Here is a 15118-nt window from a genome sequence, read left to right as displayed (position 1 = left end):
AGAGCAGAAGGAGGTGGCAGTGATGAACACAAGGCAGGAGAAGAGCAGCTTCTTGAAGCAAGTATTGCCTTGCCTCTCTCTCCTATCCTCACCATCCTTCCTTCCTTTTACTGCTGCCCCCACTCCACATATCTGCTAAGATCCCAAGGGGAAGCACCCTCCCAGTGGCAGACAGAGGGGTAGCGAAGGCTGGGGGCCACTGCTCTCCCGCCTTCTGACAGGGATGTGGCCACTGTCCTGCTGGTGGCAGAGAGGTCTTCTCTGGCCATTTTCCCACACTTCTGAGGGATGTCGACCGCAGAGACTGCTCTTCCATTGTAACAGCCTTCTCTTCACTGCTTTTCTGGAGTGGTAGGGATAGCTTCTGGGTATTTAAAGATAGACTAACTTCCATAAATATTAGGATATTTGGGGGAGTCTCATTCCTAACACCCCTCGCCTCTTCTGATGTTCCAATACTAGCCATTCACTAAGCTTTCAATTGTATCTGATGTACTTCATACAGCACCTGATTAATACGATGAATTCTCAAGATGCAGGTGTATTGCGATCACCCAGATCATAACTTAGCAGCCCAGACCCTTATTTTTCCTCTAACTAAAAAAAAATAATCTATAAATGTCACAAATCACCTCTTTCTTGGAAGCCAGAGGAAAAAAGAACATTTAGAAGCATGGAAAATTGTGTTATGCTGAGTTAGACTATTAGTATGCTCAACACTGACAGTCAGTGACTAAGGAACGCAGGTGGCGCTTGTGGTGTAAACCACCAAGCCTCTGGGGCTTGCCAATTGTAAGGTTGGCAGTTCAAATTTGCACAACGATGTGAGTTCCTGTTGCTCTGTCCCAGCTCCTGCCAACCTAGCAGTTTGAAAGCACACCAGTGCACGTGGATAAATAGGTATTGCTGCAGCAGGAAGGTAAATGGCGTTTCCATGCACTCTGGTTTCCATCACAGTGTTCCATTGCGCCAGAAGCGGTTAAGTCATGGTGACCACATGACCCAGAAAGCTGTCTGTGGACAAACGCCAGCTCCCATGGTCTGAAAACAAAGATGAGTGGCGCACCCCAAAGTTGAATTCGACTAGACTTAACCACCCAAGGGTCCTTTATGTTCTCCATTCATAGTGCATAAACATAATTACTGTAGCATAATTACTGATTAGGTGCATGTGTGTAGGAATTTAGTTTGACCAAACTGCAGGAGGCAGTGGAAGACAGGAGTGCCTGGCATGCTCTGGTCCATGGAATCACAAAGAGTCAGACGCGACTAAACGACTCAACAACATTGTATGCAGCTATTTAGAAAGGGATGTTGGAGGCCAAGTTCTGTGAGGAAGAGAAACAGAAACGGTCGCTATCTCCACCCCTTTTTCTGGCTGGGTTTCTACGTTTGCCATTCTTCTGACAGGCAGAAACTCAGTAAGTGGAGAGGATGTGATTCATTGAAATGAATGTGCTTCGCTAACTTAGATCCATAAATTTTATTGGGTCTGCTCCATGAGTATGACCAGCACTGGAAACAACCCATTGTAATGGGTTGCTTTGAAGTCATTTCTGCAACAGGTACAGCCATTTTTAATCCCCACCCCACCCCACATTCCTGTCCCTTATTTTGCCTGACCAGATGTGGCAACCCTGCTTGAACACCTCTGAATATTGGCTGCCAGGGACTGCAGGAGGGGAGAGTTGCATTCCAGTCCTGGTTCACCCCATATATTCTGTGGGTTTTCCACAATGGGCACCTTGTTGGCCACGGTGAGAAGAGGGTGCTGGACTAGATCATAGCTGTCAGCTTTTCCCGTTTCTTGTGAGGAATCCTATTCGGAATAAGGGAATCTCCCTTTAAAAAGGGGAAACGTTGACAGCTATGGACTAGATGGGCCATTGTCCCAATCCATCATGTTCTCATGTGTGTCACATTTGCTGCTACATAAGAGAACCTTTTGGTCATCCTTTCCACTGTGGTAAACATCTCTCTGCCTTTTGTCGCATTAGACCCGAGGTGTGAAACATGTAAGCCAGAAACCAACTGGGCGGGGAGAATTATCTAGTGAACATTGATCTGACAGCATCTTCTCCACTTCCGCTGTTGTCTGCTAACACACATGGTGATTGCTCAGAATGTTACTGCTAGGGAACCTCTGTTATTCATGATTTTTGAAGGGGTGTGTAATGGTTATATGGGGTTGCTCGTGCATAAGTTGCCGCCACTCCTGGCTAGGTAGCCTGGTTAAACCTTTCCTGGCTGGACAGCCCTTCACTTCGTGGCTGTTCAGTCGCTAGCAGAATCCGTCAGTGGGCGTTTCTTGAACTTCTTCCAGCAAAGAAGTTCTTTGACGCCAAGTCTCCGCCTACTTTCCCTGCGCGGAAGTCTTCTGTGCAGGGAGGGTGTGGGTAGCGGAGGACCTGTGCTCTCCCCGCCTGCTGGTCTCCGGCGAAGAGTCCTGGAGCTCCCTCTCCAATTCCCTCATCCGCCCCCCTTTATCCCTGGTGTTACACTGATTTCCTTCCCTAGCTGCTGAGCCCCCTCTCTCCCTGCTTGGCCCTTCTCCGGCATCGCTTGGGAGCCCTGCCTCCACTTCTGGCTCCGATGTCAGTTCCCTGACAGGGTGGTAAATATTGTCTCCTTGCTTTCAAGAATGAAGAATCAGAGGAGTCTCAAACCTTTGCCATGGTTTATTTATCTGTTGCATCTATGTTTCACCGTTTCCTCCAAGTTCCCTCCAGGTGTGTTTGGACTCCAGCTGCCACCACCACCACTATCTCCCACCTACTGGACCAACCAATTGGCTAAAACCACTAAACATCACCATCTCATACAGTAACAAACGTGAGAAAGTTTTCAATCCAATGTGGTATTCCTGTTCAGTAGGCATGCTTTTCAAAGGCAATCTGGAGGTTCCCAACAGGGGAAGCTTTGTTGTTCCTTGCCATGTGGAGAGAAAAGGGTCTCTCTTTAATGTAGGCAAACAGTGGCTACTTTGCAAACCGGACAGGGTGTCTTTTCCAACCAACCACACCGGGGTCGCCAAACATTTTTGGGTGTTGGGTGGATTTGAAATTTTGTGGCTGCCAGTTACAAAATGGCTACTGTGGGGTGCGGGGTATAGCACAAAATGGCTGCCGTGGGATATGGGACGTGGCACAAAATTGTTGTCACAGCTAGTAAGGTGCATCAGCCACCTTCTCCAATGGAAAAAAAGCACGTACTTCAGCCGCCGCCACGATGCTCTCAGAGGAAAACTCTTGGTGCCTCTCCTCTGTCTGGAATGGAAGGGGGTAGCCAGGGGGGTCCAATCTCAAACGTGGCAGAGTTGTGGTAAGAGAGTCTGAGCCACTGCAAGCAGGAAGAGCAAACAGTCCCTCACATCCTGTGGCTTTTCAGAAAGGAGATATTTATCAAAACCTATTGCAGATGCCACCATAGTAATTACTGGTGGGCGCCCGTGGGCTCCAGGTTAGCGGTTCATGGTTCTATGCCGACTTAACACTGGTCTCCAACTTTCCTTTCCAGGACGTTTAACAAGATGATGGTGGCAACCTGGAGGCCCAGCCCCACGGCCATGGCAGTCCTCAGCCAGCAGAAGCAGCTACATCCATCTGCAGGGGGGGAGGAGGAGGAGATGGATGGAAGAGGTCTTTCAAAATGGAGAACGGTGGACTTTCAGACCTTTGCCCCCCACCCCAATTGTTATCCATAGTCTCTCCCCCATTTGCTGCTTAATTCTGTTAACTTATATTTACTTGTCACAATCTGACATACTGATGAGACGGCGGGGGGGGGGGATGAGCTCCCACTGAAACACTGCAGTTTGCCCAAGCATTCAAAACAGTGCCCATTGCTAATCCTACTCACAGTAGATCCATTGAAGTTAACATCCATGACTGATTTGGATTTATTCCTTTCAATGAGCCTACTCTGTCTAGAACTTAGTTAGAGGCAGCCCTTGCTATTTTTACTATTATTATTGTTTTCTCAATCATCTTGGAAACCACTGTTTCAGTGAAACTTACAGCTAAGATAATTAATAACAGAACAAATGCAAGATATCAGGCAAGGGCATTCAACTGTACTCTTTCCAGTGCCTGGGGAAAACATTTTTCTTTAGATAAGTTTGCCCAGAAAGTTGATGCAAGCTTTAGTCTGTTGTTATCATAACTTTTCAAAAGTCTTAAATTATTGTTATTTTTTCTTATTGATAATTTGTTTTATCCTTTTTGTAAACCACTTTGAGAGGTTTTTTTCTTACAATCAAGCATTGTATATATTTTATAAAATAAATTAATGTGTTTTATTTTTCTTATTGTTTTCTATTTTTTATTCATTGCTTTCTAAACCACTGTCTCAAGAAGACTTACACATCAGATGATTAAAAAGTGTTAAAAACACATAATCAGCAAATGCGTTAAAAACAAGACTAAAGCCCCAACAAATGTTGTATTTTTCCATGTATAAGACTATATTCCCCCCAAAAAAAAAGAAAAGTTGGGGGTCATTTTATACACGGAATGTTGCAATTATTTATTTCTTAATTTTGGGCTCAAAAAATGTCTTATATATGGGGGCGTCTTATAAACAGAAAAAATACAGTAAATGCTAGTAGCAAAGGTTCATTTATTCAGTGGGAAAGCCTTCAGCTCCCAAAATAATGAACTTTATAGAGCTTGCTCCCTCTTCATTAAACCTCACATTTCCCCTCTTTCACTTCTCCCTTTAGAGTTCAACTTTTAGTTTTCACTTTTCAGCACAGCAATAAATTCATCTCCCAGGCACACCATTTTTTAAAGATAAAAAGGCTTATTAATATCACTTCACAATTCAAACCAATTTTGAGAAGCTCCCTCTTTTCGTCTTGGCTCCTAAAAGCTTGTCCCCAGTCCCTCCACACACACACCATTTTCAAGGTAATTCCCTCCCCTTCCTTTCCTAAGAAAGAGTTTGATGACCATTTGGGATGAGGGGGTAGTCATACAATTAGAAATGGGAAGCTGGAATAATGATAGGACTCAGTACCCCGGCTGGATGTCTGACCTGGTGCAAGAAGTTATCCGTACGTACACAGACTCAGCTAGTGGGAGAGTCAGCTTAGCATCAAAAAGGGAGGCTTAGTTTAGCATAGATTTCATTTATTTATTTTTTTAAAGGATAATAGAATTCAGTTATTTTAAATGAAAAGAGGCAACCGATAGACTTGAATGTAACTTTCGGCTTTCAGCTCAGCTTAAAACCAGGTTTAAAAATCTGTCGCTTACGTTTTTGTAAAATTGCGGTTATAGACCAGGACAGTGAAGCATGGTCTTCAAAACATGAAATATATATATTTCAGGACGCACCCTATTTTTTAAAAATATAATCTTTTTTATTCAGTTTTAAACTACACATTTAAATTCAAACATTGACATAATATCAACATTTAGGATTCCTTGAATCTTTAGATTTCCTTCCACCCTTCCATGGTTTCCATTTTCAATCTTTTTCAACTGCATCATACATTTTCTCTATTTTTCTCAAAATAATCCATTTTTACCTTAGTTTTTAGTATACTGCGTTACTCAAGTCCTGCCCAAGTATTTAGTTGTTTACAGCATTCTGTTAAGTAATTTGTAAATTAGGATGCACCCTATTCTCCTGATTTTAATAGTGCGCTTTTATCTGTCCTCGGACTTCATGGACAAAGATGGATAAGAAATCTAAGCAATGTTAATGCTGCTGCTGCTACTAAAACAAAAATGCAGTCCCATGGCCCTCCGAAGAAGCCCTATAAGGCACAGGGAATGAATTACATTGTACGATATCCTGAATGTTTTCCAGTAAGATGTAGTTCCACAGTTAAAAGGGTGGGTCTTGAGGCTACCCACTAAACTGGTTTGCCAAGGTGTCTTGGGGTGCCGAGCTATGGAGAAATATCTGGGATACCTTAATTTTGGTGGGTGTCTAACCCACTCGGATAAAAAACCAACAGAAGATTATATTTAACCCAGTCAATTGAACACATTATACTCCTAACTTTAAGGTATTCATATTTAGCTGTATTCAGCAAAGTTCTACTCAAGAGTATACCCATTGAAATGATAGAGCCTAATATGGAGCAAGCTTATTTCCTGCTTCTCCGGAAGGGAAAACTCAAATTATAAGAAAGGCGATTCTGATTAAGCATTACGAAGAACTTTCCGATGGTAAGAGCCATTCAACGGTGGAACAGGCTCCCTCCTTCATTGGAGATTTTGAAACAGAGGTTGGAAGACCATCTGCCAGGGGTTTGTTAGCTGTGACTCTTGCAGTGCAGGAGGCCAGACTAGATAGCTCTTGGTGTCCCTTCCACCTCTGCAATTCTATTATTCTGTGATGAACAAGAGGTACAACCAGAAAATAGGGAGTCCTTGGGGGGTCCCTTCCAACTTTATTATTCTGTTAGTCATGTCCATTGACTTCAGTGGGTTTACTCTGAGTAGGACCATTCTTGAACGACACCCAGAATCATTATTGTATTTCATAGAATCATGGTATTGTAGAATTGGGATGTACCCCAAGGGGTCAACTAATCCAAATAAATGCTGTTGATTAGCTGTTTGCTTCATAAAGTATCTCTAAGCAACTTACATTAAAAAAATATTAAAGTATAACATAAAGTTTTAAAGGTTTTCTTAAAAATACAATAACAATCCAGAGAATAGACCCTGTAAAACAACGACAGGGTCATGCTAGAGTTTGACTGACCTTGAGCTTCATCCTGACAGATGTTGAACACATCAAATGAGATGTTCTTCTGATCAACTGGATTGCTGACCAGGCAGGTGAAAGTGGAATCAGAGGTGTTTGGCCGCCATGACAAGTGAAGATCCTTGTCGTCGTTGGTGAGGCGATACCAGTCTAAAGCTTCTGAGGTCCTGAGTGGGTTGCTGTTTTCCCAGGAAAAATGCAAATCTGACTTTCCAGACGTCTGGCAATGCAGCGTCACGTTACACCGATTGGCAGTGCTGGAAATGATCTGGTGATTTATTTGTGGCTGCGGCACCGGCTCTGTTGGATAAAAACGATAGATGTTTGCGCTCTGTGGCACACCAAAAGTTTGATGGCCAACTCCTCACTTGGTTGTGAGATAGGCAAAGAAGATAGAGTCCCTTACCATGGACTATGAGGTTGAAGAAGGACTCCACAATCGCTGAGGAAGCAAACCTCACGCGGACATCCATCACTCCAGAGTCCGCCATCGTCAGGTCTTTCATCTTCAGCGTGGTCTCATCAACCATTTCTACCCGTGGTCCAAAACTGTTGCTTGGATGTGGTCTCCTCAGCTTCCCCTTGGCGAATTCAGCAACCAGGAGTGGCTGACCCCCTGTGGGGGTGAATTTCCATTCAACCTCGTCCACTCTTTTCCGGGGGGGTACATTTAGGCGAAACAAGACTGACCCACCAAGAATCCCATGCAGCTGGTTGGGAGGATCTTGCGCAGGAAATTGAGCAGCACCTGAAGTCAATAAGAAATGGAAGCAAACCCCTCCAGAAGCATTTTTACTTGGCATTGTAGGAGATGATATAAAAAGAAAGGACTGTAAATTATTTCTATATGCAATGATGGCAGCAAGAATATTATTGGCACAAAATTGGAAGCAAGAAGAATTACCGACAAAAGAAGAATGGAGGATGAAACTGATGGACTATGCAGAATTAGATAGATTAACAGGAAGATCTCGAAATCTGCGGTACGAGAGATTCACAGAAGACTGGCATAAATTTACGGACTATTTGGAAAGTAATTGTGATGATCAGATTACGCTTGTAGGTTTGCGAGAAGTTTTGTAAGGTGGACTATTTGAAATATTGCACACACCAAAAGGTAACGAGGGGGACTGTTAGTTAAGATAATTAAAGGTAATAGGAATTTAAGAAATGCAGAATAAGTGATAAGAACAGAAGACCATCAGAGGGGCTGATGGAAGTCCAAAAAGATTGTATAAGAAATGAAGTTTTGTTGTATGAATGATAATTTATATGTAAAATTTAATAAAAAAATATTATTAATAAAGGAAGCAAACTACTCCTACAATAGTAATAATAATTATTGCCCCTCAAAGAAATATATACCCCGCCCTTCTGGCTGGATAGCCCCAGCCACTCTGGGTGGCTCCCAACAAAATATTTAAAGCAAAATAAAACATCAAACATTAAAAGCTATAGATACTACAGACTGTTTTTGGTGTTGTTTTTAAGGAAACAGCTTTAAATATTGATGTGCTGTTTTCACTGTGTTTTAATAAACCCTTTTGTATATTGTTTTAATTCTATTAGAGTTTAATTGCTTTTTAACAATTCTCTTTCATATGCCTTTAGCTTTTTCCATCTTATCTGTGTCCTTTCGATTTGTGTAAGCCCTGCAGTTTTGCTTCCCTACAATGGAAAGCGAAAATCCTTCTCTTAAAGTCTTAAAATCTGAAGGTGTCCAAACCTTCTTGGAACTTACGGCTGTTCTCTTTCCTTGGAACAACAGAATGGTTCCCATTTCACAAAGTTGCTGCTGCTGCTGCTGCTGCTTTTTTTGGGGGGGGGTCTTGAATTTCAGGAGAATGGCTGCCATCTGGGCAAGAAGAGCTACCATAATTTCCTTGGTCTCTGTGGTGTACATGGTTTCCCTCCTCCCCGTTTTAACTTCACAACTACCTTCTGAGGTAGGCTAGGCTGAAAGATGGTGACTGGCCCCAATGTCACAACCGGGGAGCTTCATGGCCAAGTGGGGGTCCGAACCCTGGTCTCGCTCAGGTTCTAGTCCAAGAATCCAACCACCCCTGACTCTTTCCATTGGATGCATCACTCCACTAAGGACTTGCGCTGGAGATGAGGAGCACCCTTGACTGTTTTGGGTCCTGAGAACATCAGAAGGGTCTTTCAGCAGCAGCTGGATACAGCCATAGGGGGTCCAACTAGCCCAGTCAGCCAGATGAGCCAAAGGAAACCTGCAAGCAAACCGGACCTGAGTACACCAAACAGGATTCTCTCCCCACTTGGGATCCAGAAACCAGCCTCTGTCAAGAGAGGTAGGTCTTGCTAGGCTGGCCATGAGATTCCTGTCTCCCTTTTCTCCACTGCTCACCTGGGAATTGGAGAATGGCGAGTAGAAGCGTGAGCTGGGTGCTGTGGGTTTCCATCCTTGCCTCCGTTCTCTGCCACCTTCCTCCCCTGGTTCTGAAACAGGTTCTTGTGTGTGGTCTTCCCTCTCTGCACCAGCCTTCAGCCCCTCCTGCGTTGCCTTCAGGCCTTCTAACCAACCACAAGTTTCCTCTTCAGCCCCCATGCTTGACACTTTAAGTCTCACTCCCCTGCCAGAAGCAGCAGTTGAGCGAGGCCCTCTCACCCCAGCCCTCAGAAGTGCTGGCCCTGGGTTTCTTGGTAGCAGATCAAAGAAGATAAGAGCTGAGATGTTGGCTGCACGACCCAGCAGAAGGGATGACAGCAGGTAAACCAAAACTCATCTGTCCTCCAAAATTCATACTTCTGAGAATTTCTGCATGGCCAATATGTGTGTGTGTGTTTGTATGTGTTTATTAGGGGAAAGGGTGCAGAAAAATGCATATATCCAGGGGATCAATATACTAAAGCACATGCTCTTCGGGGAAATTTGCTTGCAAAAAAGGGGGGAATTGGGCAAAATGGAACCAAGCTTTTGTGGAATAAATGCACACTGAAATGAGCCAGTGTGGTGTAGTGGTTAGAGTGTTGGACTGGGACCTGGGAGATCAGGGTTTGAATCCCACTCAGCCATGATGCTCACTGGGTGACCTTGGGCCAGTCGCTACCCCTCAGTCTGACCTACCTCACAGGGTTGTTGTAGAGATTAAAGGAGCTGGGAGAGAACTGTGTACACCACCTTGAGCTCCTTGGAGAGAAAGGAGCAGTGAGGTAGGAAATGGAACCGTACGAAACTCAAAAGTCTGGCATATTGCTCCATCAGAAGGGAGCTGTGTGTTGATCACTTTATTGGAAATGTTTTTTGCTGCTGCTCTAAGGTTTGGGATACTTTCATGGAAGTATTTTTCTGGCCAGTCGTGTATTTTAATTATATATATATCTGTCTCTTGTATTTACCAGAAAATGTAATAACCCTCCTCCTGTTTGCAGGAACAGGTATTGACGAGGACAATGAAAATCTCTTTTGAGATAAGTTTGTTATTCAGGAACTAGAGAGATGTGGATACGGGCTTTCAAAAATGAAGGCCAGGTACTTCAAACTCATCTTACAAAACAAACAGGACTACGGGGTTACATTATTCACTCACTGAGGAAGCCCCTTTCCCCCTCTCTCCATAAAGTTAGAAGAACCAAAGATTTTCAGCACAGCTTCAGGTTTTGGCTGCTCTCATAGACAAAAAACCATGGAGTCAAGTGCTAAGAATTTTTTGCAACCCACAGCTGATCAGTATTGGCTGTGTTACTAATAAAAAGGAACATGACTTGTTAGTCCCAGGAATACTGTACTCTTAGCATAGGACAACTTGAGTTTTTCTCATATCCCATAAAAGCTCTTTATCTCAAAGAGACCACAGGCAATTAGAGGATACAGTGGGGTGGTAATTCTTGTCAACCAGTTTCTGTAGCAATTAAATTATTGTGTTGGGAACTATTTTGAATATTCGTAAGAAAGTTTGTGAAATAAATCCATTTCTAAGACTTTATTCTCAATTATTGTTTTCGGGGGGGGATTAAAAAATAAAAGAACCACCAAAGATTTGTTTGTTTGTTGCACTTATATCTCACATTTTCCTTCAAGGAACCCAAGGTGGTGTATGAGGGTCTGCCCTCCATTTTATCTTCACAACCCTGTGAGGTGGCCCAAGGTCACCCAGTAAGTTTCAGGACTGAGTGGGAATTTGAACCTGGGTCTCCCAGTAGGTCTGGAAGATGTATTGATACATTGTCCGGAACAAGTCTGAGAGCCAGAGTATGGTGACAATTACCTGATTTTTGACCAAGGCAGTATACTGCAGGTGGGGTTCACTAGCTGGCCGGCCAGCACTTTGACCGCCTTCTCTGGCTGAGCAGGTGGGCTGCCTTATTCCTTGCGCTGGCAACGGCGGGAGCAGCACCAGCTTCACCACGGTGCCTTGCGGTGGTGGGGCCAGGGCTCCTTCCTTTTCCCTCTGCATGCCAGGCAGTGGCGATGGCAGGAGCAGTGGTGGTTTCAACCCAGTGCCTTGTGGTTTTCGATGTGGGCCGGGACTCCTCATTTGTGTGAACAGTGCCATGCGTGTCCAACTTCGCAATCTCCTCTCCCTCTGTGCTCCCCGGGTGTGGGGCCAATACTAGGGCTGGGCGATGTATCTTGGCTGCTTCTTCCCATCCTATTTCCTCCTTCCTCCTTTCAGACATTGTGATGTATCACTATATTGTGATGTTTACCTGGGGATACAGCACGATGTTGAAAACCTGATATCACCCAGCCCTGTCTCCCATGTCCTAGTCCAACACTCTAACTGCTACACCATACTGGCTCTCTATAGGTATACGTTTAAGTATACTTAAACCTCAGATTTTCAATGGTTAGTTAGCTCACAGCTGCAATGGGACCCCCTCTTTGCTCCTCAAGCATCTCATGGACCAACCCAACACTTTGCTGGACCAAGGAATGGGTGAGAGACTGTTACCTCGCTGGCACAGGAATCTGAAGTAGGAAGCGTGACTCTCAGAAGGCACAGATCTTAACGCCCTGACTTTGTGCTCCTCAAGACTGGGTATATCCCTCCCCTTCCCTAGTGGTTACTATGGCACATTGCTGCAATCGCTTTCTCTAAGACTTCTAGCTACTTAGGGATCCTTAACTGTTTGGCAGTGCCAAAGAATGCTCCAGCTACCACACAATTGCACTCATTTCACACACTAGCAAGGTTATGCTTAAAATTCTACAAGGCAGGCTTAAGCAGTATGTGGACCGAGAACTCCCAGAAGTGCAAGCTGGATTTTGAAGGGGCAGAGGAACCAGAGACCAAATTGCAAACATGTGCTGGGTTTTGGAGAAATCTAGAGAGTTCCAGAAAAACATCTACTTCTGATTCATTCACTATGCAAAAGCCTTTGACTGTGTCGACCACAGTAAACTATGGCAAGTTCTGAAAGAAATGGGAGTGCCTGATCACCACATTTGTCTCCTGAGAAATCTCTATGTGGGACAAGAAGCCACAGTTAGAACTGGATATGGAATAACTAATTGGTTCAAAATTGGGAAAGGAGTACAACAAGGCTGTATTTTGTCTCCCTGCTTATTTAACTTATATGCAAAATTCATCATGCAAAAGGCTGGGCTGGATGAATCCCAAGCCAGAAGACCCTGATGTTGGGAAAGATGGAGGGTACAAGGAGAAGGGGACGACAGAGGACGAGATGGTTGGACAGTGTTCTTGAAGCTTCCAGCATGAGGGAGGCAGTGGAAGACAGGAGGGCCTGGCCTGCTCTGGTCCAGGGGGTCACAAAGAGGCGGACACGACTAAACAACAACAAATTTTGGAATTAAGCTGTGTGGGTGTTAATGGTAACGCCTGTTACCTCGCTGTCCGAAGCAGCACTCGTACACTCCACCTCTTTCATTTCCGTGTAGTAAACAACACTTTTTGTAGAAAAGCTCTTTATTGGGTGTATGGATTAAAAGCACGCACACATTTTAAATGAACACACACCCTGACTCCACACAAAAGGTTCCATTCCCCTCAGACATGTTATGGTGAGTTCATATACATGCCAGACACCCATGTGGGTTCAAGCATACGTACACCTTGTAACAAATTCCTATACAGTTCTGAGATCTCCCTTACTGGATGTTCGGTTGGCTTCCGATCGACTGACTTCCACTCTTGCATTGCTTGCTTGTATTAAGAGCATGCAAAGAGCTCTACAAGTGGATCAGGCCAAAGGGGGCCTGATAACTCTCCCCACTTCTGCTCCATTATTATTCGGTGCCTCTGAAACTGGAGCCAATATGTAGCCATCATGACTTGATGGAATTGTCTTCAGAGAAGCTGTTGCATTCTCACCATAACTGCACTGTGCATTTCATCATGCTGGTCTTCCCTCTCACCCATTGGGATCATAGCTGTCAACTTACAGATTTGAAAATAAGGGACCAGCAGCCTCGAAAATAAGGGATCAGCAGCCAATATAAGGGATTTTAGTCAACCAGCTGAAATGCAAAGTTAAAAGGGGCAAGATAATTTTGGAGAGCAGCACCGGTTTTTAGCCCTTCGTTTCCAGAGATTGCTGCTCAAGACACCAGCTGATGAAACACTGCAATTAAATAACTACAAGCAGCAACCACTTTTCGCGCAAAACAAAGTCCAAGCTACGAAGATGCTGCTGCAGTTCTGTATCTTTTCTCTCGTGCTCCATCTGTAGCTCTCAGTTCCATCAGGTGGGGCGGAGGAAGAGGGGGGGAATAGCGCCCAAAGTAAACCCGCAGATCAGACCATCTATGCTAGTCTACCACTACAAATCTATTGGAGAAGCGCTTGCGGTCCTTCCCTTGTAGCCCTTGGAACACCTGCCCGCGCCTCTGCCTCCTTGTCCTCTCTCTGAACTGCTTTCTCTATGGTTGCCCCCGCTCTCCTCTCAAGGCTCCTCAGCAATACATAGGCCACACCAGGCTGCCCATGTCATTTGGGTCCTTTGGCAGTGCAGCTGCAGTACAGCCTAGCGGGAGCGGCAGTGGCGGGCAGAGGGGAGGCCCCAGGCAGAGACGCTCAGTTTGGCAGCCGCAAGGAGGATGGAGGCAGAAGGACCCGAGGCTCCCACCAGTCCCGGTGGGGAGGGGCTCCCGGGGGCCGAGGCTGGTGAGAGGAGGCCGGAGGGGGGTGGGCAGGGCAGCCAAGCAACACAGTTGGAGCCTCCCTCCTCCCTGGCCGGCAGGGAGGGAGGGAGAGGAGCTGCTTCCTTTGAAACCTGGGAAATTTAAGGGACATCATCAATAAGGGACAGCAGCGGGACACGGCGCTGGGATAAGGGAGTTTCCCGCCAAATAAGGGACGGTTGACCGCTATGATTGGGATAATGTTCTGCATGGTTGTTTTGTGAAGAGAGCCCCCATGTGGAGGCTCTCTTGTTGACACAAGTCATTCATCATTATAAGACAGGAAGTGTCTTGTTGGATGTTACAGGAAAAATTCCCCAGCTCACTTGGATTATCAAACAAAGACTCCAGCCAAGATTATAGAAGCAAAACAGCAACCAATAGGCCTGATCTTTATCATTGCAACAAAACTTCAAACTACAACATGGAAGAAGTAGAAAGAAGCCCTGAACAAAGGATGGCTCCCCTTTTTATAAGTTTCCCAAATTACCCATAACACCCTTACTAAAGGATCATACATTTGTCATAACTATGTCATAAATTGGGAGGGGTCTTCTGGCAGAAACCTGACCTCCCCCCTTCCAATCTTTAGGTGAAACAAAGGTAAGCATTTACATTTTCCTGTTTTCCCAGCCAAGTTAAGCACACCTGTCAGGGTTTCAGGGAGAGAAGAGCAGATGGGGGAGGAGACAGAGAGCGAGGGGGAAGAATCCCAGAGAGATGAGGAGGAGGATGACGATGCCCAAAGGTCGTCCATGAGTCTGACCAGTGAGTCAGAGGACTCCCAAAAGGGAGCCCCCCTGGTCAGACCAAAGGGGGGACAAGGGGGAAGCAGTGAGGAGCAGGGGAGCGAAGGGAGAAGCCCCAGTGGGAGTTGGAGACAGGAGCCGGCTTCTCAGCCGGAACGGAGTGAAGGGGGTGGAGTTACCAGTGTGTCAGAGGGAGCAGAGCAAGAAGGAGACAGGGGAAGGAGATCGGAGCAGGGCGCTCAGCCGGAAGGGGTGGAGAGCAGCACCGGGAGCAGTGTAGCGGTCGAGAGAAAGGTCAGAAGCAACGTACGCGCGCCAAGTTCAAATGTAGAGGCGCGCGGAAGTGAGGAGAGCCCTGGGGAGGAGCCCGGCCCCAAAGCGAGAAGGAGGGGGGCAGAGGCGTCAGAGGATTCAGCCTCGGGCGAGTCCCGGCGAGGGGGAACCCAGGGGGGCAGGAAGACCCTGCGGAAAAGGAAGGAGAGGAAGAGGTGGTCCAGGACTGGCCTCTTAAATTGGTGCCTCGGCGGGACAGATTCAGAGG

At 45.6% G+C, this 15118-nt stretch overlaps 1 protein-coding gene across 1 annotated transcript in view; it reads right to left on the bottom strand.

Annotated features, from left to right (window-relative positions):
- Positions 1-2665: 2665 nt before the first annotated feature.
- Positions 2666-15118, bottom strand: part of LOC309358491 (T-lymphocyte surface antigen Ly-9-like) — a 48118-nt gene continuing 35665 nt past the window's right edge. The window contains exons 5-7 of the mRNA XM_081891676.1: positions 7130-7471; positions 6721-7023; positions 2666-3602 (exon numbers count right to left, since the gene is read on the bottom strand). Of these exons, the coding sequence (XP_081747802.1) occupies positions 3487-3602; positions 6721-7023; positions 7130-7471 (761 nt within the window). The 3' untranslated portion in view covers positions 2666-3486. The remainder of the gene's footprint in view (positions 3603-6720; positions 7024-7129; positions 7472-15118) is intronic.

This window comes from Podarcis melisellensis (genome assembly GCF_964234715.1).
Source record: "Podarcis melisellensis genome assembly, chromosome: 16".
NCBI lineage: Eukaryota > Metazoa > Chordata > Lepidosauria > Squamata > Lacertidae > Podarcis > Podarcis melisellensis.
Note: the sequence above shows the minus strand (reverse complement) of the source record. Positions and strands in the feature narration are given on the sequence as shown.